Raw genomic sequence first — 24,880 nt, forward strand, 5'->3', positions numbered from 1 at the left:
ACCATATCTACTCAACCTATCTTCTTGTAAATTTGCATACATGTAGACTGTAGTGTGGACAAGGACATAGAGTACTTTTCATTCCGGAAAATAACTGTTCCCGTAGAGAGTTTACGCGGGCGAAGCCGCGGGTAACATCTAGTATATTACAATCGTTTCACCGGAGTCCAACTGAATAGAACAGGGAAAGTGTAAAATAAGGAACACCCCTATAAGATTTTAATTCGTATATAAAAATAAACTGTAAAACGAATGGTAAACTAATAAACTGCTTATAATGTAAGCAACGAAGAAAGAGATTTTCAAGAATTGTAAAGGTCCGATTTTGTGTGTGAAGCCTGCCTGTCTGTATATGTTCCTTAACCTGCCGTGGATGTTCTACGAGGCGACCAAAGGATTTGAAGCCTTGACAGCCGATAGGCAACGACAGCATTCTAAGAGAGTCATACCATCAGGCTGTTTTTGTGGCAGGCATCAGTGTGTCTAGTGCCACAGCCGATAATGCATTCGATACCACGTTAGGACAAGAAGGACATGCAAGTATTAACTCGCTGTGATAAAATTTGGGAACAACATAAGAAATAGAAGAAAATACCATAGTATATTTATAAGCAAACACGAATTAACATTTGTACAAGCAACGGTGAAATATTTGCGTAGCTTGCTCTTTCCATTTAGTAGCGACGTACTAATGGAAGCTGCATTACATTTGCGAACATTCATAGCGGGGATTATCAACCAATATGGACAAAGTTTTCGCAAATAAGCTGCGCCCTGGGCCCTAGGGCTTAACTCCTGAGGGTATTTATCGATGAAATAAGTACTTACCCATTTGTAAATATGGGTAGCGCTTCAATAGTGTACATAGATGGGTTTTAGCAGGGAAAAAAGTTTATGTAAATTTATTTGAAAACTTTGGCGCTATCAGCTAATACCTAATACCTTTCGGGATTGTCAGTAAATAATTATAGTATTGTCTCAGTTGATTCAATTTGTTTGAAATGTGAATTGAATGTATTCCCGGTATTTATTGCTGTGACACCTCGAAGCCCGGATTCCGCGTACAAAAGAAGGCTGTGATTCTACTACCCGCTTTCTTAAAAAACAAGACAATTTTAATAAGAAATACTTTTTTTTGTAATATGCTCAGATGAGAGAGATATATCAACATTCACGGCGGTGCGATCCAATATAAATTGCCCACTAGAGCTCTAATTGGTAGGCCGAGCCAGGATTTTGTTTAGTAAGTAGTACTTCGTTCAAGTGTCGATCGAACAGAATATTCACCAATTAAAATGTGTTTGCGCGCATTATCCCATTTAAACAGAAAATAATTGGAGAGTATAATTTTTCCAACAATATAAACAACGTTACGTCAACAATACGGATTATTTTACCATTTCATTAGAGTCCAGTATTAATTACATTGAAAACAATTACAGCGAAAATTAACTATTTCAGTTTATTTGACACTGATTAAAGGAAGTATTTAAGTTTCAAATGGCTAGGGAAAATCGTAATTTAGCATCTGTTGTTTAATAAATAGCATTAAATTTAGTTCAATTTGGTTTAAAAGGAAACATCAATATTTGAAAAAATATATCGTCCAGAAAATCAAAAATTTTTTTCAACGATATTTCGCTAAAAAGAAAGTTCATTCGATTATTTGTCAAACGAAAAATGATGGAGTTGTAACAACATACCTGGCCTTGGCGGGGTCCTCCCCACTGTGCCTCTTTGTGTGAATTGTCCCCTTTTCGACCGGCGCGAGTTCGCCCGTGCGCCCCGTCGCATCCTGTTTAATAAGAAAACTTTCAAATAAATTTTGTATACCTTTTTCCGTCTGTAATTTTTATTAACTTCAGCCCTTCCACGGGGGATGCCATTCAAAGGCAATCGCACGATACGAACTTTTTTTGAGTAGCTCTTATGCTATAGCGAGAAAAAGGTGTGCTTTGTTGTATACTTTTTGACCAAGTAATTTTTGTACTTTAAATTTTAAGAAACTTGAAAGATAAATAATTGTAAGTCCTTGTGGCACGATAGGGACCAACACTGTTTAAATGAGTTTCTCTAGGCATTTCTTTTTCACTACTATTAAAAACTATCAGCATATAACCGTTATGCGTTTGGTGGCGTGTGATTCCAACCTACAATAAGACCGCTCCATATCTACGAGGCGAAAAAGAAAGAAACATATTTTCTAGCCTTGATAGCTGATGGCAACAATAGCATACCCAATGAGGGTTAAAGTTAGGCAGGTGGCCGGTTGTAAAATAACACGCGAATTTTAAGGTCATTTTAAGGGCATTTTTTTTACGCTGACCCCGCGCTTCGAGCCCCGAATATAATAGCGAGAACGTTATGAGATAATGTTAGCGGAATAGACAGCCACCCATACTTTATCCGGGAGGAAGATGAGTGTCGCCCTACTAAGAGCGTGTTCAAACTAGACGCCGGACTAATACCTCGTTAAATATAATTACGTCTGTTGGAGTGTTAAACTGTTTAGACACACTAGGATCAAGAGCTTTTAACTGTGAGCCCGTAGTATGGGACTGTCGAGATTCGCGCTGATCTTTTTACATTTATACCTCATTTAAGAAAATAATTAAAATGGAATTCATAATTAGAATCAGTTTTTGACGTGTAACTTTATCATTGTATAATTATTTGCTTGTAATTTACTAAAAAAAAAAACAATTTTAAGCATAATTTTCCCCTAATGTAAGATCAAGCGATAAAATCACATTGATCTGTACAATTTATAATCCACTAGATCGCTGGTTTTCAGATTATAGACATACTTAAAACTTATTATAGAGACAATAAGTCAAACTCGTAATTGATTAATTATTAATTGTTTAAGTAATAATGATTACGCACTAAACAGCAATTAAAATAGACTATTTATGAATAAGGGCTCTTAATGTTACAACTGAACTTTGAATACTTTCGAAGAGACATCTACCTATTTACCTATTTGTTCGCTTGGCATTACGAATTGCCTAACGACAACGCCTAATTAAATACCAATTTTCGTGACGACAAGAAAATATTATCAGAGACTATAAATTTCTACAAAAAGTCGAAATTTTCAATAAACTGACTGAAATTTCGGTGAAATTACTGTCATTAAACAATTGTCGTACCACCACCATCGATTACATAACGAAAATCAAGCTTTAGTTGAAGGTGGTAACTTATGTAATTGATATAAATACGGGAAAATCACTGCATTGGCTGTGCTTGATTCAAACATAAGAAAGCATGTGAGGCTTCGCTAATAGTTTTTCTAGGACATTTGAGAGTCTTCACCGTCAGCAGCTGCGTCATCACGTAGTTATGATGCTTTTGATGGTACCTGAGAGCCTGTGCCTGGTCCGTCGCTGTGGCCCGATGTGGCCTTCCTCATAGAAGTGAGCCTGTAGAAGGGCGGAGTCTCCGTGCGCTCGATCAGGCAGTTGAGGGTCTCCACCGTCTGCAGCTCCGTCATCATTTCGTCCAGAAGACGCTCGGGTCGCGACCGAGCCAAGTAGAGGACTACGCGTTTGGCCTGGACAAACATAGAAACATAAACATGACAATTTTGTAACAAGAAACACTTAATATTAACCCTTCGCATGCCCCAAGCCTGACGTACTACAAAATAATGCCGTACTAAATAATGAAATTAAAATCATTTCACAAAATGGACAAAGGAAATGTACGGTAATCAAAAGTGCACGCACACAAGTTTCATTTTTAAGGTGGAATGCAAAGAAAAGTGCACTTAAATTTTATTCACTCACGTGACAGCCTCAGCTATACTTAATATAATTACGTGAGGTATTTTGTGTCGTCTGTGTGTTCCCGCAATAAATACAATTTTCTCTGCTTGGAGTCTTCGTGGAATAAAAGTAGTATTATTAACTGTTACGAATTGAAAACAGAATTAATAAATATCTACATCGATTTCTAGCCCATATAAGTTTCTTAAAACTACAAATGATAAAAAAAAGATGGCATATTCTACAGCAAATTAAATTATCACAGAAATAGGTAGCCTCTAAATTTTTGATTAGTTAATAATTGAAAGACCTTGGTATTGGATTTTACCAAGTTTCTAATAAGCTAGCTGGATTCGCCTAAGGTAGAGTGAGACGAGGCGAAAAGGAATTTAGATATTACAAATAAAAATAATTCAATAGGAATTGCTTTTTGAAGAACTTTCATTAGCTTCACTAAAGGACGTGACTAGTGACTATTATCTATTATTAGCTGTTTACCTGCGCCTTCGCCAGCTTAATGTCCTCGGGAACAGCTTTATCTTCGTAATAAAACGGGATTGAGATAGTTGAAATAAAATATCCATAGGGCATTTAAAGTACACACAGTGTACGTGAAATAAAATTAATATTTCGGGCATGTATAAAGTTATATATATTTTTGTAAATGACTGAATATTTTTGTAAAATCAATTTAGGTAATAACATCGGTGTAGTAAAAAACCTAATACAAATGCCAGTCACCCTTATATTATGAATACCTTACAGAGTACATTTATAAATGAAAGTGTGTTAAATCAACACACTTTCAGATGCTATCACAGGCCCAATTAAATGCAGCAATACAGTAGTGGTGCGGTTATGTGTTTGTTCGTCATTGTAGTTAGTAACGTATTCAAGTTAAGACGCCTTGTGGCCGCACATTGGCGCCACCGTAACATTTTTATCAATTTCTTTCATTTCTTAGCGAAACTAATAAAATAAAAACTTTACAAATTGTACCATACTAGATGAATAATGTTATTAGAACATATTATAGTTTGCCATTACACAAAGTAGTCACAGTTGACTAAATCGAAAACTGTTGCCGTCACAAATACTTTAAGTCAACTGTAATATGTGACTGAAAACTATATTCTATTCTACTATGCGCCTTAAATCGCCTTGAACACTAGTTACGCTAGTACCGGGAAAATCTGATCGAGGGGTAACAAGTCATGTTTTTTAACTGCGTCACAGACAACAAATTTTAATGAGATCAAGTTATGCACAAACGTCTCAATTCATTACGTCAAACGTACGCCATTTCAGAAAAACTTCTTTATATATCCTTACGCTGTAATTATATTATACTATTTAATCGTTATCCTTTTTTATATTTAACCTATATTGTCCGTGCTGAGCAAATTAAGGATTCCACTAAAAGTAAATTACTTTCATTTAAGCTACTAAATGGATAAGGGCCCAATAAGATAGACAGCCAGCCCTAAATTAAGTTCGAGACTTGTGTGTGTGAAACTCAAGGGTATTATATTTCAATAAACACCAAAGACTCAAAGTCAAATTGAAAATGATCATTAATTAATAAGCTTCATATGATACCATGTACGAAGATGGAACTTTATGACCGTTTTATGCAATATGAATAGATAATTAGCATCTGACGCTCCAATGCTCAAAGCAACGTAAAAGAAAAAGCATTTATAATATAGGCCCCGGTTGATAAAGGCTGTATCGAAGCTTATTATTACCAAGTAGAATAAAGCCATGCCGATACTTTGAGCGATTTGTGCTAATTTTCTTTTTCTTCGTTCACTGATGAAGTATTATAAAATTCTTACTAATGTTAATGCAAAAGTTTGCATATGGGGATGTTCGCTACTCTGTCACGCAAAATGTAAGATTAGATTTATTCCGACGTAATTTGGCACATATGGTTAAAATTCCCACGGGAGGGGAGCCCCTGGGCGCTGTAATAAATAATAAATTACGCCCTCCTTTGGAGAACTATAATTGACATGTTTCAGGTACGGTCAGAATCATATCAGGCTACAAATGTAATTTACATGCTTGACTTGCAAATGCATTGCAAATTAGCGTAGAGGTTATGCAGTGTAACTTGACGTGGAGTTGACAGTACGAAGCACGAACACACGAGGCACAAATGAAATGACGACAATGGCGTAGCTATCTCCAGAGCCCTGTGCCAAAATCTGTCTGACGAAAAAAATATGTAGACGACTGGGGATTTCCAATGAGGGGCCACCCTCGGGATGTCTGTAACCATAGCCGCCTATCAATCGATACAACTGATAATATGGCGATTGCTACCTCCTCTGAAACCATTGACAACCGAAAACAAACAATTTTTTATAATTTAAGAAAATAAAAATCAGACGACTTCATAGTTTTTTAATCCGTTGTTTATAATACAATTACATTTAACTAGAGTAATTTACACGAGTAAATTATTACGTAAGTTTATGTAAGAAGTTGTGTTAAAACAACACGATAATTTACAAAATGTTACAAGTAATTACACAGGTTGCTCTCGGAAGTAAAACTTATCTAATAACTTGCAGTGTAAAGGCGGCCTTGGTATACTCCTAAATGCGAAAGTTTGTGAGGACATGTGTTACTCTTTCACGCGAAATTTACTGGACGGATTGTTATGAAATCTGGTACACGAGTAGAATATAAACTAGAATAACACGTCGGGTAGTTTTTAGCGCGAAATTCCTATGGAAGCAAGGCCCCGGTGCGCAGCTATTAAAAATATTTGTTATACATTCCATTTAACATACAATATATTCTCGTTCATCCATAAGGCACCATACATAAAGGATGGTACTATAAAAACAATGTATTCGATATTTTTATTTTATTTCAAAACTATAAACGCCGTAGCACTCGCTGTCGACTCTCAAGAGTCGGATAGATAGAATGTAATTTAATGATCATTAATTTGAATCCCATCGCAGAGAGATTTCTCTAATTAGTCAAGCGTAAAAACGATATTCACCTGAGAAGCTCATGGAAATACAGATCAGTTCCAAGTGTTGTTTTGTAATTCAAAGTTTATTTTATACGATCATATTATTAATATTTGCTCCGCTAGGATAACTATTTAATATTTCTCATTCGTGGTATTACAATTAAGCTAAATGCAATTACATTGTAGTACCTAACTAATTATATTACTGCAATTTAATTGCATTGCGGTGAAGTTCCAACTGATGTTGAACCTCAGCTCAGCTAGGCGGCCGGTCGTAAAATCTCAGGTGAATCTTCAATATGCAGATGCATTTGCACGTTGTATCCGGGCTTCGAGGCCTCTCAACTCAATATGTATAGGATGAGGGATTAAATTAAATTCAAATAACATAGTCTGCATAGCAACTGCATTTATAATCGCAATAATACTCAAGACCTTGTAATACAATAAACCTAAGCTTCCTATGCTTTTTGTAAGTCCCTTAGTTCAGTGATTAATTCGCTACGATATATATTTTAAAATCAAGCTTTGCTCTTTAAACGTAAATGTCTCATGACATTATTATTTTATTTAAATATATCATTCGGCTAACCAAATCTTATTAAAAATGTACAACACTATTAAGCTTATATCGTATCGTGTAGGCCCGATAAAAACAGGCGCAATACACGCACAAATATCACAAGTACAAATATTTGCCGCACAGGGAATCGAACCCAGGACGCTTGAAGGGCGCGGGCGTGGTGACTACTGCGCCATCGTCAAATCGATTGCAAAGAAATTAAATATAAACATTATATATTATCAGATGTAGGCGTCTGCTTGACTTGGCCAATTATGTTATTTGAAAGATGATTAGACAAAGATTTTACTTTCTTGCTCTAAATTTTAGGTGGCTTATATCAAATGATAATGTCAAACTTAATGAGCGTGAGAAGTATACAATTATTTTGAAAGTGGTAGTAGGTAATTATTTGTAATTATATTTTCAGGCGATCAACAATGCACAACGCGTCTATTACGTCGGTTAACGTCGGCAACGTGCGTATGACTTCCAGTTGTTAGGCGTCCAAAGGCTGCGGTTAATATTTACATCAGGAGGGCCGCATGCAGTCATTTGTTTTCATTCATTTATTTGCCTAGTAGAAAATAAATATTAATCATAAATATATTTTAATATCCTGTAGTTAAATCTGTCGTCCCTTTCTTGGGTCTTCTCCATAAAATGTCTTCCAAAAGACAAGAACGTGGACACGTGGAAAGTGAGCGGGGACGATTTTGCACAGCAGTGGGACATGCTAAATCTAGCTAAGAAAAAAATGAGATTTTAATTGTATGCCGGTTAGACTCGCCGCGTTAGTATTATCCGGGTGGGTTAAATAAAATTTCTATTTCCATCGACAAAAGACGACTTATCGCGAGGTCTGGGACTATTTCCATGGAAAAATCAGTTAATAAAGTAATTTGCTTCCTAGCCTGTATCGAAATAATACCGATAGGAGTACTCAATATACTTTTGTTGTTGTCGTACTAGGCGATTCAGGGAAAAATAGCCTTAACAACTAAAAGGAAACCAAAGAGAATTGACGTCAGGTGGGCGAACGGAAATAAAACCACATCAGTTTCTTTAAAAAAAATCGGTTTAAAAGTTTATAACACAGCTTAATATAATTCTCATTAATAATCCTTTCAAAATGATAAGACAAGTATAAAACAAAAAAATCAATGAAGACAGTCAGTACTACTTTTTAATTATTTAGAATTGAAAAGATTCAAACAAATAATTTTAAATACGTAGCACCACCCCGTGTTTAGAAGAAATATACAATACAGCCACCCAACACGGGTGTGTGATAAGTGGCAGAAACTGACAGGAAAAAACATTATATTTTCCTATTATTATTTTAATTGCTCCAAGAAATCCGGTTGGAAACTTGAGACGTTTCTTATTAATTCACGGATAATGATACAAAATATATTTTCTTTATTGCGTAAATATTTGTATCATCATTAGCTGACTTGAGATCACTAGGCGAAATAAGCCCGCCATTGTATGTTTTACTTTATCGCACAAACAAACTAATTAAAGCTAAGGGAAATCCATTAAAAATCTCAAAGCTATCAAAGTTAATAGCGAGCCAAGGGCCCGACCGCGTCGACTGTGCGATTGCTTTAATTTGATTTTTCGTCGCAAAAAATTTTTCAGTACAACTTCGAATGTTTTCTTCGACAGGCAAAGAAGAAGCAAATTGAGTAACTAAAATTAGAAATCCGATATTTAATCATGACATGCTGTCGATTAACTTACTTCTAAAACAAAAAAAGTAGATTATAATCAATTGATTGGATGCCACGAATATACATCAAACTTACCCTTATAAGGTACCCACTTAAATTTTCTGATTTAAAAACAAAAGGCAGTGGTTGTACTCACGTAAGGTAACAACTCGTTGGGCGCCATCCCGGACACGATGATGAGGTATCTGATGATGACCTTCAGGTTGTTGGGCCAGCACGCGCAGAGTGTCGCCCACAACTCCTCAATCTCTTTCGGATGGTTGTCGGAGAACTGTTCAAACGAAAAATTACTATTAAGTTTTAATTAACACATTTTGCGATTTTCCAATCGAGTTCATATCACTCCAGGGCGAAGGGCCTACTTTTCTTATCAGTCTACTTGCCCAAACTATGTACTTTCTCGATCTATATCTTTGTTCAATATGACAGAACCTTCCCAAGTTAATATAATAAAGATCAAACTTTATAGGTCGTCGGGAGATGTGAATATATTTGTTAAATGTTGGGCAATTCTATTGAGAGAGATGAAAACGTATGCATACGTTTTTTCTTTTTTTCATCTCCATTTCGCAGTTATCGGCATCATTAGTTGTCAGATTATTGGCACGCATATCCTTTCTGCCAGGAGCACGTGGAAGCGGCATAGTCTGACATTCGCTCACTACATAATTGGGCGTTTTACGCAACGTACGCGGTCGAGCCAACGTAATGTGACAAATTAATCACTGATTGATATTATTTTATGCCATATGTGTTGAGGAGACAACAATGGTCAATAATAAGTTTGGTCTAATTGGACTAATTAGCTACTAATCGATATCTCGTTAGAGCACGGTGGACGAATATTGTATCCAATTTATATACAAATGTAAATAATTAGTTTATTTGACAAACTGGTGCAAAAGTTTTAACGATGTTGATTTTGATTTTTTTTGGTTGATTCATGTTCACTTTGACCTTGTTAGTCTGGTTTGGGCGAACGTGGGCTTTCTAGGTTTTAAATGTTTATTGCTAGGACTTTTCTGAGAACGAGCATTGCAGAGAGAACTTGAAGTGTACAGTGGGTACACACATTAACGATATACACGTAAATGGAAGGTTTGAATCCTGCTCGTCTATTATTGTGGACCAATTTGACATGGTAAATGGTAATTTTAGTAGACCTCTTTGTACTTCAAGTAGTGGTAGGAAACATCCCTTCAGGTACTCTCGTGACTAGTTATATATATCTACGAAAAACACTTTCAAGCACTATTTCGTAACTAGTTACGAATAAACACTGTTATTTTCTACCTTTTACCTTAAAATATTTCATATTGCGCTCTAGTTTAATTCATGTATGTTTATCTATAGCTGATAAACTTAACTACAGAAAATCCTTTTGTGGTAGTTCAAAGTGGTTAGACAAATATGAAATACCGAATAAACAATTTGTATTGTGTGAATATATTGCTTTTTAAAGTGTAACAAAAATACGATTGTTATAACAAGATTTACATTTATTTGAATCAGTATAGTGTGTTAAATGAACAAGGAATGTCAGTCACTATATTGCCAATAAATACGCGTGTTCCTTTCCACTGTTCGTAGTAAGGAATTTTGAAGTCAAACGTTATATTTGCCGGCGATGTTCATAGTCCAGATAACAATATTCTAAAGGAGAGACAATATTGTGTAGGCGGTTTGTATGCAGCAGCGATACACGACATGATCATTCGTAGTGATCTCTCGAGAAAAATTGGAAAAGTTTTCAGCATTTTATATTACGACAGGCGAGGTACGTGACAAATTACAATTATTTTTCTTTAACATATTAAACATTCGCAAGAAACGATGCGCGGATTTTATAGAAAATTTCCTACAGCGCTGATACTAAATATTAAATCATATACACAATCAAACGTTAAAAAATGATATATGTGATGTCGAATCGCAGTCCAACTATAGAACCCATCTTGAGATGGGTTCTATAGTTCTATGGTTGGTTGACTTATTCGATTCGATTTATTTCTCTCAGAAAAGATAATGCTATCAAGAACATGATTGACGTTTTGCAACAAATGCGTACCGCTCACACGTGTAACCTATACGAGGTTAGGGCACGACGCGTGCAAACCATACACAACCGTACAAATACAAATATGTAGCCACAACTCGAGTACCCACCAATTACCGAGATGAACTCAAAGTAAACCACGCCCGCAAAATATGTCTACCTGTTTTAATTACAAGTGTCTTTGTACAAGTGAAAATTATTATTACTCAAAATTAATTATTGTTATTTGACTCAGATTTGTTAGGTTTAAATAGTATGGAATTCAGTATTTTCAGGAGTTAGTCCCGCTCTAGATTAGGTCCCGTCTACGCCAGTAACGTACGATGCGATTAAAAGATAAAAATTACAACTGATAAGGTTTACGTAGGGCAGGCGGTTGATCGTAAATATAAAGCTGAATCATCAATATGTGTTGTCTTGTGAATGACAGCCCGGGTTCCACATACAAATATGGACACCGGGCTGTCTTGAAATGAATGAATTAATACAGGGATTAAATAAAATGCTATCTGTCAATAAATGTATCAATCCATATATATGTAGTTACATACCATCGATAGTTAAACACCTAACAACTATTATTAAAATATACAAGTTATAACAAACCGATTCAATTACTTCTACTATAAATATTCATCTAAGTTTTATTTCAGTATTACGCAAACTATTTTTCCATCGAGCTTCTTGGAACTATTGTACTTATTTATTTCACGATGGTATAATAAGAACATAAGGACCTACAAAGCAGCTTTATGAAAAAAGGGGGGTTGGGTGGAGGGCAATGGCTGGCCACTTATGCAAAAGTGAAATGGCAGTTTTCTTTAGGCTTGGCAGAACCGCCATTAGTTTCAATGGAGATTAAAAAAGAAAATAAATTTGTGTTTGGCAAGTGACGATAAAATAGATAGGTAATATAAAAGTTTGATGGGAGCTGGAATGTTCGAGAGGCAGTTTAATCCATGGTGTGTGCTGAACAACTTGCCCCAAAGAATATAAAACGAAATACGAAAAGGGGGATGGGAGGAGACCGACCATCCCCATAAGGGAGAATTTTTCATATCACATTTCATATCACATGTCATAACAAAATTTAATACATTAACAAATATTATAATTAATTGAAACTGATTAAATAGATTTGATGATGTTCTTAACGCCAGAAAAATTTGTCTAATTTGGTAATATGATTTGATAGATTTCTTATCTGTTCGATTTGATGTTCCAAACCTGCAACTTGGGTGGAATTTAATGAATTCCCTTTCTCACCTCAAGTAACGCTTGATAAAATCCAGTGGAAAAAATAATCTTTCAAGATATTGTTTGTGTGGGGTTGAGCGTTTCAATCGTGCCGAAAGTAGACGGAATGCTTGATGGTTAGTTTGCACAGCAGCAAGGTCGCTGGTGACGGATGGGGTATGATGGCGCAAATAGAGGCGTGGACGCAATCCCGCCATGTAATCGGCCCACCCCTGGCAAATTCTTGGACCTTGGGCGTCAACGCGTCGGCGACGCCATACCTCCAACATTGTTATGAGTTACTTCTTTACTAGGATTTATTATTTACTTTTACTCACAGAAAAAATACCATTTTAAAATTAACTAGCTGCGCTACCTGCCTGCGAATTATTTAATCCTGATAATCGTAAACGTAAAAAGCAAAAGAGTTTTATTCGAAAATGTGTATTTCAGAATAAAATCGGAATTAAAATTAAAAATTTTAATTATCTCGACTAGACTGTTCAATTGAAGCACTGAAACTAGACCTGCGCAAGCTTTTGCAACTAAAATTACTTTTAATTAATGGACTGGGGGTTGTACAACACTACAGATACTAAGATGTTCGTTCTCGTGCGGAATTTGTATTTTTCCAAGTCTGTTTTCCGTTTTCTTCAGAGTAGTTTCGGCATTTAAAAATGTTCTTTGATACACCGTACCTAGACTATCGATGCGACTTTGTGCGAAGTTAATTATGTGTATTAATGTGTTATACGATGCACTCATATGACTACGTAATAATCAGAAAAGCTTTGAAAGTTGTGCGCTCATGTGCACACGCACACACGGCGAGGTTGCAACATTCATATTTTCCGAGAACATGTTTCATATAACTTTATCCATTGAGAAAGCTTGCCCTTTGTCAGGTCACTGCATAATAATTCGAGTATATAAAATACAGGAATTCTCGTTTCCAATGTAGTAATATGCAAGTGGGAATGTTGGGCAGAAAGTTTATTATGTTTTACAACGCTTTGTCCTAACTCCGACTAGATTCGAGTAGAATTGAAGTGGCTCGAGAATATTTTTACACATGACCAACCACGCTAACAGCTGGAGCTTTACGAATATGCAATATTTTGTTAGTTTTGTGTCTGGTAATGTTCCTTTCAGGGGTCCTGGAGCTTTACAAATATGCAATATTTTCGTTCCTTTCAGGAGTCCGTCTACTAACTATATAATTATTTTTTAAAAGTTTTTTATAGTTGTTTATTGAAAAGATACAGACCGAAGAATAACTATTGCCGGCCTAAACAGTGAATTTTTTGTTGTCAACAAGTGTGACATGTTATAGACGACCGTTCACTTTCCATCCCCATTGCCCCCACACCCCGATCGTCTGCCACTTCGCGGGGGACGACTCAGTCAAGCGATTTGTCTAATTAAAGATAGTTGATGTTGTTGACATGATATTACACTTTGTGATATGTGATACATCAAAGGGTTTTTGATTTTGTTGACTTTGCTATCCGGTGCGGAACGTTTGGACTTGCTGTGAATCGTATCCAAATATTCCGTATGCATGTATCCCTGGATATTGTGAGCATATCCGAGTATTTCAAAGAGAATTCAACCGTTCTAAGCAAAGTCTGTCGGTATGGGCGTACAAAGTTTGATCTGTAGTATCCAAATTATTTCAGGTGTGTAAACTCGAGACTCGCACAGTCGGATCATGTTTATATAGCTTTCATTCGACTTGCAATGTTAGTGCTAAGCAGATTTCGTACGATTCCTCTTATGTTATCGAGTAGTAAAGTTTGAGTTTTGCCCGGTAGATATGCATTTCTTGATAATGCGCGGGCCGGAGTGACATACAACATTCAACCGTCACCAGTAAAGCTATAAATTTGTCGAAATCCGATAATTTTTGATTTATAGGCGATTCTAACCACTAAATTAAACTTTTACCAAAAAATATAGCAACGACTTATTTACCTTGTGTGTGTGTGTGTGTGTGTGTGTGTGTGTGTGTGTGTGTGTGTGTGTGTGTGTGTGTGTGTGTGTGTGTGTGTGTGTGATTCGTATAGAAGAAGATCTCATCGTTACAAACAAAATGGACTAAGGCTGAATAAATGAATTTATTATTATTATTTCAACGTCACGTGATGAGCCACGTTTAAAAACAGGCTGTTTTACCTTGGCTGTGATGTAGAACAGGTTGTTGAGGACCATCTCCGTGGCCTCGGCTGATCCCAGGCCTTCCCTCCGCCCGCTTCGGCCGGCTTCCGTTGCGTAGTGCTGCGGGAAAAATGGAAATTGGGTAAGAACGTATTAAAAGAGAAATGTGGTCGTCGAGAATTCAAGAGATGAAATCACCTCTTGTCTATGCCACGTTTTGCTGTACCCGAGTGTTTAATATAATGGAAATTTTTTTGTCCATTTAGAGTGATGAGAAATGTTATTAGTTGAGACATTAGTTGAAAGCGGCCAGACTACGATGTAAAATCACAACCGAACCTTAACATTTTCAGGCTTCGTGGAAGAGAATGCAACCGAAACACGAGAATAAGAGAGTACTGTTAATTGGGCATTGGAACTTTAGTGGAATATATCCTCAAACACAACCTAATAAGAAGTCTAAAAATCTATAACCATCTTCGTGTAAAATAAAAGCCAAGGTGGCCGTAAAAATGTATTTGACTTCTACCCAGGGGACATCGTAAGGACTTTAACGACACCTCACACTGCTAAGGCGTTTACGAGTTACTGCGGAATAAAGAAGCCGACAGACACACAACTCTGAGGCATGCAAGTGTATCTTAACTGATCCTAATCCGGAGACCAGTAAATATGATGGGTATATTTAGGAAGTATTACAAATTATTTAATGATTTTTTATTAGTTTCCATAAAATGTGGTATTTAATTTCACACCATATTTAATACACTATATTAATAGGATTAATAAAACAGGTCAAGTGCGTTTCGGACTTACGCACATAGGATCTTTTACCATTATTAATAAAAATGTAAATAAGTATTTTACATTTTTAGTATTTGTTGTTAAAGCGGCAATACAAATACAAATCTGTGAAAATTTCATCTGTCTATCATGATTCACGGAATATAGGCTGGTGACAGATGCACTGACAGCGGAGACTCAGTAATAGGGTCCCATTTAACCATTTGGATGAGGAAACCTAAAAAGTAAACTCTGAACACACTAAACAATATTATTATATATATATAATATTTTGGCATCGTGTAAGTAGCAACAAGTCAGTTATTCGACTTCTGGGTTCTTAAACGATCAATCATACTATTTAGCAGTACAAGAAATGAATAATATGGGCCTGGATCAAACAGGCTGTAAGGTCAGCCTTAATTACAGCCGTCAAATTATGCAAAGTGTAATTACAAGGGGTGAAATTATTCGTGTAATACCATGAGGATTTGCTTCCGAATTCAATTTTAAGTCCCCCTGCGTAGAGTTATATATAGCTAGATGTATCTCGTGTACAGATTTTATGCGACTGCTTACAAAGAGAGTTATGTTTTCAGGGTGTTGTTTTGGGTAACACATAAGTGAAGTCTAAAATTGCAATAATGTTTTTTATGTCTGGTTAAAATGTCAGTGTAAATGCTGTTAAAATATTACAAAATTTTAAAGAATGCCTCATTAATTTACTGTTCATTACATACATTGTTCTGACTTCAATGAAATAAAAAGAAATACGCTTTATATAACCACAGCAGTTTATTTTAAGTGTTGCAAAAGTTAATTAAGAGTATGCATCTGAATTATATATGATTAGCAGTTTATTTCAAGTTTTGAAATTGATCATTTAGACTTATATTTACATTACATTTATATTTAGACAATATAAAATATAGCTTCTATCAGGCAACATAATGATAATGTCAATTGGTTCAGGGTGACGTCGGATCTATACGTAATATTTTATTCACTGAAAGCGGAACCGCTTTCCTATATTTTTGTCTCCATTTCGCACGGTAGTCTGTTATTTTGCCAGACCATTGGCACGCATATTATTCTTCACAGATGCCGAAGAATAATATGCGGCCATGGCCGTGGCCAGACATTTGTTCCCTACGTAATTTGTCGGTCTATGCAAGACGTGGCAGCGAAATCTGCACCAGCATGTGTGTTGTTTCATGATTTTTTCTGACCATTGTGGCGGTATCACACATGCCTTAGCTTGCACAATAGCATGCCAGCTATCGGCATTTATCACTAAACACATGCTGGCATGGTAATGCCAAAGTAATAGAACGAGCGGCACATGACAGCTTCTTGTCCGTTTTATTTGCCCTCTCCGTCCCCGCTCTAAACTTGAATTCGCGCTTCCATGTTATTAAAAGATTTTATTTAGTTCACCTGTTATATGTTACGTACGTCTGTTTGTTCTACAGAGTTGAAATTATAAATGTCGCTTCAGTTTTCATGACAAATGCATTGTTATCGGTAAACACGACTTGAATATTTGGTATACGTATACCAAATACTCAAGTTTACGATTTGTTTTGTCACTCATTGAATGCAACAAGATCTCTGAAGATAATAAAAGCTTGTGTCAAAAATATATTTTTTCTAAAAAACTTTGTTTCTGTCTGTTATCCTCACCTGTATGTAGGAGAGAGGGTTGGCGGGCGGCACGTTGGGGTCCACCAGTTCGATGTTGACGAGCCAAGGGTACAGGTACTGCAGCAGCAGCTGTCTCACTTCAGTGCGGGCCGTTTGGAATCGCTCCGTGATTTCTGCACATATAAAGTAACACCATTTATAATCTGACAACAACAAGAAGATGACGAAAAAGTAATTTTAATCGAAGAAGCCTAAAACAGAACAGGACTAGAACAGGAAAGGACAAGAAACTCCACATCCCCCCGTTGATGTCGTAGGTGGCGACTAAACATACAGACGTTACACGGCGAACGTCATTAATGTTTAGGAAATAATAAAACGCGGACAATTATTATTACAACACCTATTAAAAAATACACAATAAAAATAAAACCATCAAATTGTCACGTTAAAATTTGTATTTCGGTGATATTGTCTTGATAATTCTTTTAAATCACCTACCAAACAATGCTTTCCATATTATTTTAAAATATCCTTTAGCCACCTGTGGTCAATAACAATTAATTACATGTCAGTAAGTCCGCATATCAAAGTGGAAATGCATTGTGAGGATATTTCGGAAAAGCAAAGGGGTAAATTACGAAATAAACACGGCACGTTTTTAATTGCATTATTTCGGTAGCCCCGAGCCGATATGAAACCAATAGTTAAGCCGATGCGAAAATATATAACTATGTTATAGGCGAGCTGATCCCTGTGATGAGCGGTTAGGGGTCAATTCATGTCATTTCTTTCTTTTCATTAAGAATAAATAATTCAAACAACAACACGCCCTAGTGATGGATGATGGTTCTCTCATATGTCTACATATTCACGGTTACGTTCGGGATTGTGAAGCCGCAAACCCGGGGTCAGCAACAAAAAAAATATTTGAAGATTCGGTTGTTAATTTTACGAGTTTACAAGTCCCGTCCCGACCCGGTCCACTGCCTGACGTCAGCCCTCCTTGGGAATGCTACTGTTGCCTATCAACTGCTTAGTTTGTGTTACTTATCGTACGACATCCACAGCAGGATATGGAGTGGTCCTATTGTAGGGCGAAACAACACGCCACAACACACATGTGTTTTAACTGTGACACTATACTGACTTTAACATTACCAGAATAGACACCCGTAATAAAATCATAGGCGCAGTAATTAAAAGCCCCTAGGGCCAGCGCTCTCAGTCCTGGGATGATGTTACTACTAAAATTGATTTAATTACAATTGAATTATTGTGATGTTTTTATACCTTTATGGCTTAGTTCCTCTACAAACCTTAACAATGCAAAATATGACATAAGAAAATATATCTTATACATTTACGTATGACCCATAAATTCAAGACTATGAAATATATATAAATTACACAACAATAGCATAGGTACTATCGTTAATGAAACGTACATTAGGAGGTATTTTTGATCAGAATAATAAATATACTTGAATTCCTAAGGGTGTGCATGAAATAAGGAGATGTGTATGGTCGGCTAACGATGTAAGTACCTACGTAGATTAAATATGTATAAGATTTTCCCGCGAAGCAGCCAGCCTAATGGATATTTTTTATTATTGAAAATGGAGTCTGATGTAATTTAAATGTAATCTATTGTTATCAGTTTTCCAAGCTAGCCGGCGAGCGAAATAAGAAAATAGAATTTTCTCGTACATTGTAAAAGTCGATCAAAGGAAAGGGCTTTACTTGATCTCATATTGACAGGCTAGCAACCAGCAAATATAAATCAATTCCAACAATAAGCTTACTATACAGCTAAATGTGCCCTTCAAGTTCACCTCTGTCTACACCGTATGGAACCAAGACGTAATATTGCATCTGTATCTTGGGCTTTGACGCTCAATGACTGAGGAAGGAACCGGGAAAAGGTTCAGATGAAAGATATATAGCATAATATCATATCATAATAATAGTAATAATATATATATATATATATCAGTCATAATATAAAGATAATATCACTATCTGAAATTTTTATTTAGCACTATAACATTTAATTTTTGGATTTACAATGTTTGATTATTATAGTATTGATTGTTTGTGCTGTGTGTAGTTCCCGTCCTAGAATATGTCCACCGCACATCCAACCGCGTAAAAAGCGACTAAATACATTGACTACTTAAAAAAATGATTAAACGTATAAATAAAAACTTGCGTCAATGGCGGTCGACTAAGGCACTGTAAGGCTCAATTTGACATTCGATATATTACAACCCGTGTACCAATTTTATCGATATCCATCCAGTTGATTTATTTGTGATGAAGTAATAAAGATCCTTACTCACATTTAAACATTCGCATTTATAAATATGAGTTATAGCAGCTAAAGCACGCTTGGATTCACAGTGCTTCGCATGTGTCAATCAGCCGGAAGCCCAGCCCAGGTGTGGTTAGGTTAGGAGTGAGAAACCATTTTCGACAGGACTCTGAATATATAGCTATACGAATTACACAGGCACGAGTGAGCCCCGTAACCTGAACGCCCGGTTGGATGTCACTACCAGATCCTCTGTCGTTGAAGATGTAAACTGTAATTATACATAGCATGGCCTGGAGATTGTGCCCTGTGCGGCGAACATGACAATTTGCGAGAACATTATCCCATCTGTATAGATAGAAAATACAACTATCCTAACTAATATTATAAACGCGAAAGTTTTTGTTAACTCTTCACCCATATTTTTGACAAATTTTCACAAGAACATGTTGTTTGAAGTACGGATAACATTTTTATTTGAAACAACATCCCCATGGAAAACTCAAGTGGGCGAGCTGTGGGCGCCCTCTGTCGTTTTTTTATTCATTAAACTGTTCATTTTGGTATTCAATTGCTCAAAATTACGTCTCAGACAACTCAACAATTGATTGACATGACATATTACCAAAATTAGACTGAATGAAGAAATCATTATTTTCATCTTTTGGGGCTTAAGTCGAGTTGATACGCCTCAACACGCATCAATTAAAAATAATTGTTTCATAAAATATAAAATGTACATAAACTCTCCACTTTAATAAACTGTATGCACTCACAGGCACAGCAATGGCTTTTACTTTAAAATTAATTATGTGTCATCCGCTGACGTCACGGCGCCGCCGCTTGTAACAAATTTCGGATCGCCCTTTCAATATCGACAGGCCGAAACGTCGACTTTATAATTTATTCCTTTTATGTCCTTTAATTAGCGCTGCTACCGTTTATATCACAGAGTTTGGAATGGAATTGTAAGGCAAATAGCAGTGCCGTCTTATATTGTCGCCGCAATATAAAATTCCGTCAAGTGCGAGTACAGGACTCGCACTCTATACATACATAAATATGTATGGCTTTCAGATTTATAGAACCGTAGACCAGAACTTCGAACTTGATACATCTAAGCATTATCATAGACAAAAGGCTTTTAAGGGATAGACGCACAATGAATATGGGTTCCGTTTTTTACCATTTCGAGGCATGCAACTTATAAAAATAGACCTCAAAGCGCTTCCACGTCTCGACTTTCTATTTTTATTCAAAACTCTGTGCTCAATACCATTAAAGCCATCGAAAATATGCCTTTGATATTAATTTTATTTCTTCAACACGCGTGATCGAAATTAGAGTGCGCAGTATTGATGCGGATAAAGCGAAAGGGTGGGTGGATGGCGGAGGGTGCCTGGGGACCTGATCACGGTGACAGGACGCCATGTTTTTTTACATGGCGTAAACAAACGTGGGATGGCTATCGAATGCTACAAAAAGCAGCTTATTTTTAAATTGGGCACAAAGCCGTTTTAGAAGTCAATTTATGAATAGGAATATTTTTTCCTATATATTAAATCCTCCATGAAGGTGAGGCAAACAAATAGTGAAAAACACCGGTATAAATATAACGGAACCTAGAGTACTTTTACATAAGGTACTTTTTATCCCCTCGGGGAGCTGTTAGTCGATTGTAAACACATTTCATACAGTTTATATTTCAGTTTTCAATGAGACATTGGATCTCTTAATATTGTGCACAGCGATAGGGGGAGCAATTGATTATATTCCTAGTTCGTTTAATTACGCACCCATAATTGGACTGATGACTATAACACAACACAGTGGTGTTGTGTTCAGCGTGAGCGTGTCAGAAGTTCGTGAAGAAAGTGCACTTCCAGCGATCTTCCAGCATTTTAACTGAGTATACAATACATAATCGTCTAAATCGAAAGAACCTAAATCATAGATAAAATATATATTTTTCTTTTGTCTGTGATCTAGATCAACGAGCGTCATTGAGCAGATTATGAGCTGAGAAATATTAAATTGCTTTCTAAAGAATATTTATGCAAATAATCAATACATTTTCGAGAAAATATATTCTATTTGAGAATCGGTTTTAGAATAAAATCTTTCCGACCCACTATTTTATAGACATGACCTAGCTCATGGCAAGCTCTGGGTCATAAAAAACTGACTGTAGAAAGCCCGTGAAGGTAAACCAGTCTTAGCTAAACGACAAAACCATGCGGCACCATGCGTCAATATCAAACGTCTGTATTTACTTTTGGTTTAAGTTGTCGCCGTAATGAATTTATATCAAAGCTACGTCGCGTCAAACAGCGTTCAGGCGCGCATATAGGACGCCGGGCAAACGGTCCATTCCTGCGAAGGTTAACACTCTATTATCAGTTAATATAGCTCGGGTTATTTCAGCAAAGAACTGAAGCGGATGCAATATCCGATATTGGATCGAGATATATATATAATCAATCATATTAATTCATTGCACGGTCAAGTAATTATGACTGTCATTTCGTTTTCAAAGACGACGCAAATCATGCAATTTAATAACGTAATAGCGTGGACGAAGAAGCCGGGGATGTCCCACGGGAACCATGTGTGGCAAGGCAAGGCAAGATTTTTCAACGGAACCGATAATTTCTCAAATATAAAAATGACGATATAATTTCTATGTTGACTACCATAAAATTCACAATCAACGATTTAAAAAAAATATATTCGAACAGTTTATTTTTACGGAAGATCGCAACATTTTCCAGCCAGCATTCAAACCATGAGTCAAAATTGCGAAAACAACATCAAACAATCGCCCCATTAATACTGAACAAGCATTGCTCAACGAGGACTGGATTGTAAAATTATGAAATCACATCATTATTCGTATAATTTCAATATCTTCGTTAAAATTCTGGCCTTTAATTATGCACATGGGTTTTATAAAGACAAAGGATTACAAGGAAATGTGCGAGTAAATTCATCTTGAAGCTTTGTATTTTAAGCATTACATGTTTCAGCTAAGTAAGAGGATGATAGAAAACCCATCTCACGATGTACACCGGCTTTGTGGAGTGTTTGTGCTGAGATAACTTTTATCTATTAAAGTAAGTGATGCCGAAGCAAGCGTGGCTTGTAGTTATTGTTGTTAATTCAAAAATTCCGATTTTATTCTAGTAGTAGTAGATTTTGATTATTTTGCAATAGGTAGCTGACGATTTGCCACAGGGATTTAGACGCAAGTTAGTTACACGTTCATGCCCGTGGCAAACATGCGTAAAAATTCCATCAGAACTCGGAAGGCTATTGGAGTTGGCTGGAACTAGGACTGGCCTCGTCTAGCAAAGAACTTCTCGTTCAACGATGAAGGAGATTTAATTTAAAATTATATTGAAGCAAGAAAATTTTCATTTAAATTATTCATTACATGAATAGCATAACCGCTATTGAGAGTGATACTATCTCAACGTCTTTGCATTTTAAAACACGAACAAGGTAAATTCAAACACGATACGCGGCGTCATGTTGGATTTTGTTTTGAACTGGTTTGATTGCATAGGGATGAGGAATGCGCCCAAGGGAAATGGACCATATATGATTTCTAATCTGATCGATTGGAATTTATCATAAGACTTTCCCAAAAATAACTTTGTGAACACTGCTATGGCAGTTAGAACAATTATCTCATTGAGCGTCGGCACAAGTGTTAAACTGTAGGATGAGCCACTAATTCCCAAGAGCAAGCACCTAAATGGACAATAGATTTGCTTTTTAATTAACAAAGAAAATTCTACGTACATTTTCCCGGCATGAGTTTGTTAAACGCCCCCCTCCCCCCCCAAGCCGCCATCATTATGATTTCCCTGCGCTATAGACAAGAAATAAGAAAATTTGCTGCAATATTTCAATCTGTAAGAATCCGATCCATAGACCCTACCCATGGGACACTTGGAAAGACACGCGATAAACCAAATCAATTATACATATTGAAACTTAATGGAACGCGACTATGTAACTAATACTTATAAAACGTAACTAGCTAACGTCTCATAGAAATATCGGGATAAATACCCAATATCACTCAGTAATAATAGCTTCCTACTGGTATAAAAAATATCGGAATCTGTCGAGCAGTTTCTAAGATTATCCCATACATATAAAATTTTAAACACGTCCTCTTTATACTATAGCGTATAGAAGAGAGAAAAGGTTATTCGGCCCTTTACAACATTATTACATTTACATAGAAAATGTTTACTTAAACCAAGCGAGAGCCAAGTGCCTAACGTATGCTACAGAGAAATAACGCTTGAACGTGTCACCACAAATAGGTGTATTGTTTTCAGTTTAAAATAAAAATCATCGCTGAAACTCCACGTGATGCGATCAAGCCAAAATAAAAATAAAAGCAATTGAAAATAAAACAATACTAATTCCTAACATTGTTTACATTTCAGCTCCGCAAATGCACAATGGTGGATTTCAAACGTAATGATCAGGGGAATTCGAAATATATATTCCCGGGTTCGTTCTCCCCAACACCGGTCGTTTCGTTCATTCTCCGCGTGATTGTGAACCCGCAGACCGATTTATTAGGCTTCGCAATCTGAACATTCAATAAAAATTTACGAAACACTTTCGTCCTCAATGCTATGTATTCCGAAAAGGTATCAAGTACTTCAAACGATAACTGAAGCCATAGGGCAATTCGTATTTACAGTCAACATCAACCAACTCAAATTCATAGTAAATTGACCCCTATATTATTATATAGTTATAGTTATTTAAATCCATGCTAGGACAACACAACGATTTAAAGAGCAGCCACAACATTTTTTCACGAGGTGGAAATGCCTATTCGCATTGTCTCGTGGGTGTGTAAGCTGTAATCTGCAAAAACACCTCGATGGCACTATTTGCCCATGTATATATCGAAGAAGAATATATATTTTTAGAGAAAAAATCATGTATCCGTAGGTTATATAAGTACATTATTATTTTATGGAACATATGATTCAGTCAAGCCAACTCGCGACAGCAATATTCGAAAGCTATTAATAAACATTTTTAATGTTTCTTATTTAGGTAATATAACTTGAAACTCATATTGAAGCTACCGGGAGCTGAGTTGCAAATACAGTTTAGAATTGAGACAAAGCAACGCGACGCAGCGCGGTGCTACAATATTAGCGTTGTTGAGTTGTCTTAGAGCTGTAACGCTGTGTAGTTCAGCAATCGGCCTATTAAAGGTATCAAGAATCAATAGCAGATCATCGAGTGAAATCCCTGCATTTTCTCAGGGCAATTATATATCAATCCGTAGACAAGGGTTAAGTGGGATTTATGTGCAAGATGTGTATATCATCTCTACATCCGTTGGGGTGACTTTGTATTCGCATTATATTCACTAAATTCATTTGTTGATTACTAAGTGAGGTGGTGAATAATAACACATTTCGTGTTTTAAAACATATTTAATATAACTGTTAAGTAGCCAATTACAAAAAAAATGCAAAGTAATGAATTTTAAAACTTTTGAATTTGAATTTTGAAACAGCACCATTAGTGAGTGATAATTGGTCAATGACAGTGGGAATATAAGTTAAGCCGATTCCACCCATTTG

The 24,880-nt window shown here is 36.2% G+C and overlaps 1 protein-coding gene across 7 annotated transcripts in view; it reads right to left on the bottom strand.

Moving 5' to 3' along the window:
- Positions 1 to 24,880, bottom strand: part of fry (furry) — a 152,900-nt gene that overhangs the window by 34,333 nt on the left and 93,687 nt on the right. For all 7 annotated transcript variants that reach the window (XM_053768631.2, XM_053768628.2, XM_053768629.2 and 4 more), the window contains 5 exons: positions 16,976 to 17,109; positions 14,528 to 14,629; positions 9,197 to 9,331; positions 3,365 to 3,556; positions 1,704 to 1,795 (listed from right to left, as the gene is read on the bottom strand). In XM_053768631.2, coding sequence (XP_053624606.1) covers positions 1,704 to 1,795; positions 3,365 to 3,556; positions 9,197 to 9,331; positions 14,528 to 14,629; positions 16,976 to 17,109 — 655 coding nt within the window. The remainder of the gene's footprint in view (positions 1 to 1,703; positions 1,796 to 3,364; positions 3,557 to 9,196; positions 9,332 to 14,527; positions 14,630 to 16,975; positions 17,110 to 24,880) is intronic.

Source organism: Plodia interpunctella, chromosome Z (genome assembly GCF_027563975.2).
Source record: "Plodia interpunctella isolate USDA-ARS_2022_Savannah chromosome Z, ilPloInte3.2, whole genome shotgun sequence".
NCBI lineage: Eukaryota > Metazoa > Arthropoda > Insecta > Lepidoptera > Pyralidae > Plodia > Plodia interpunctella.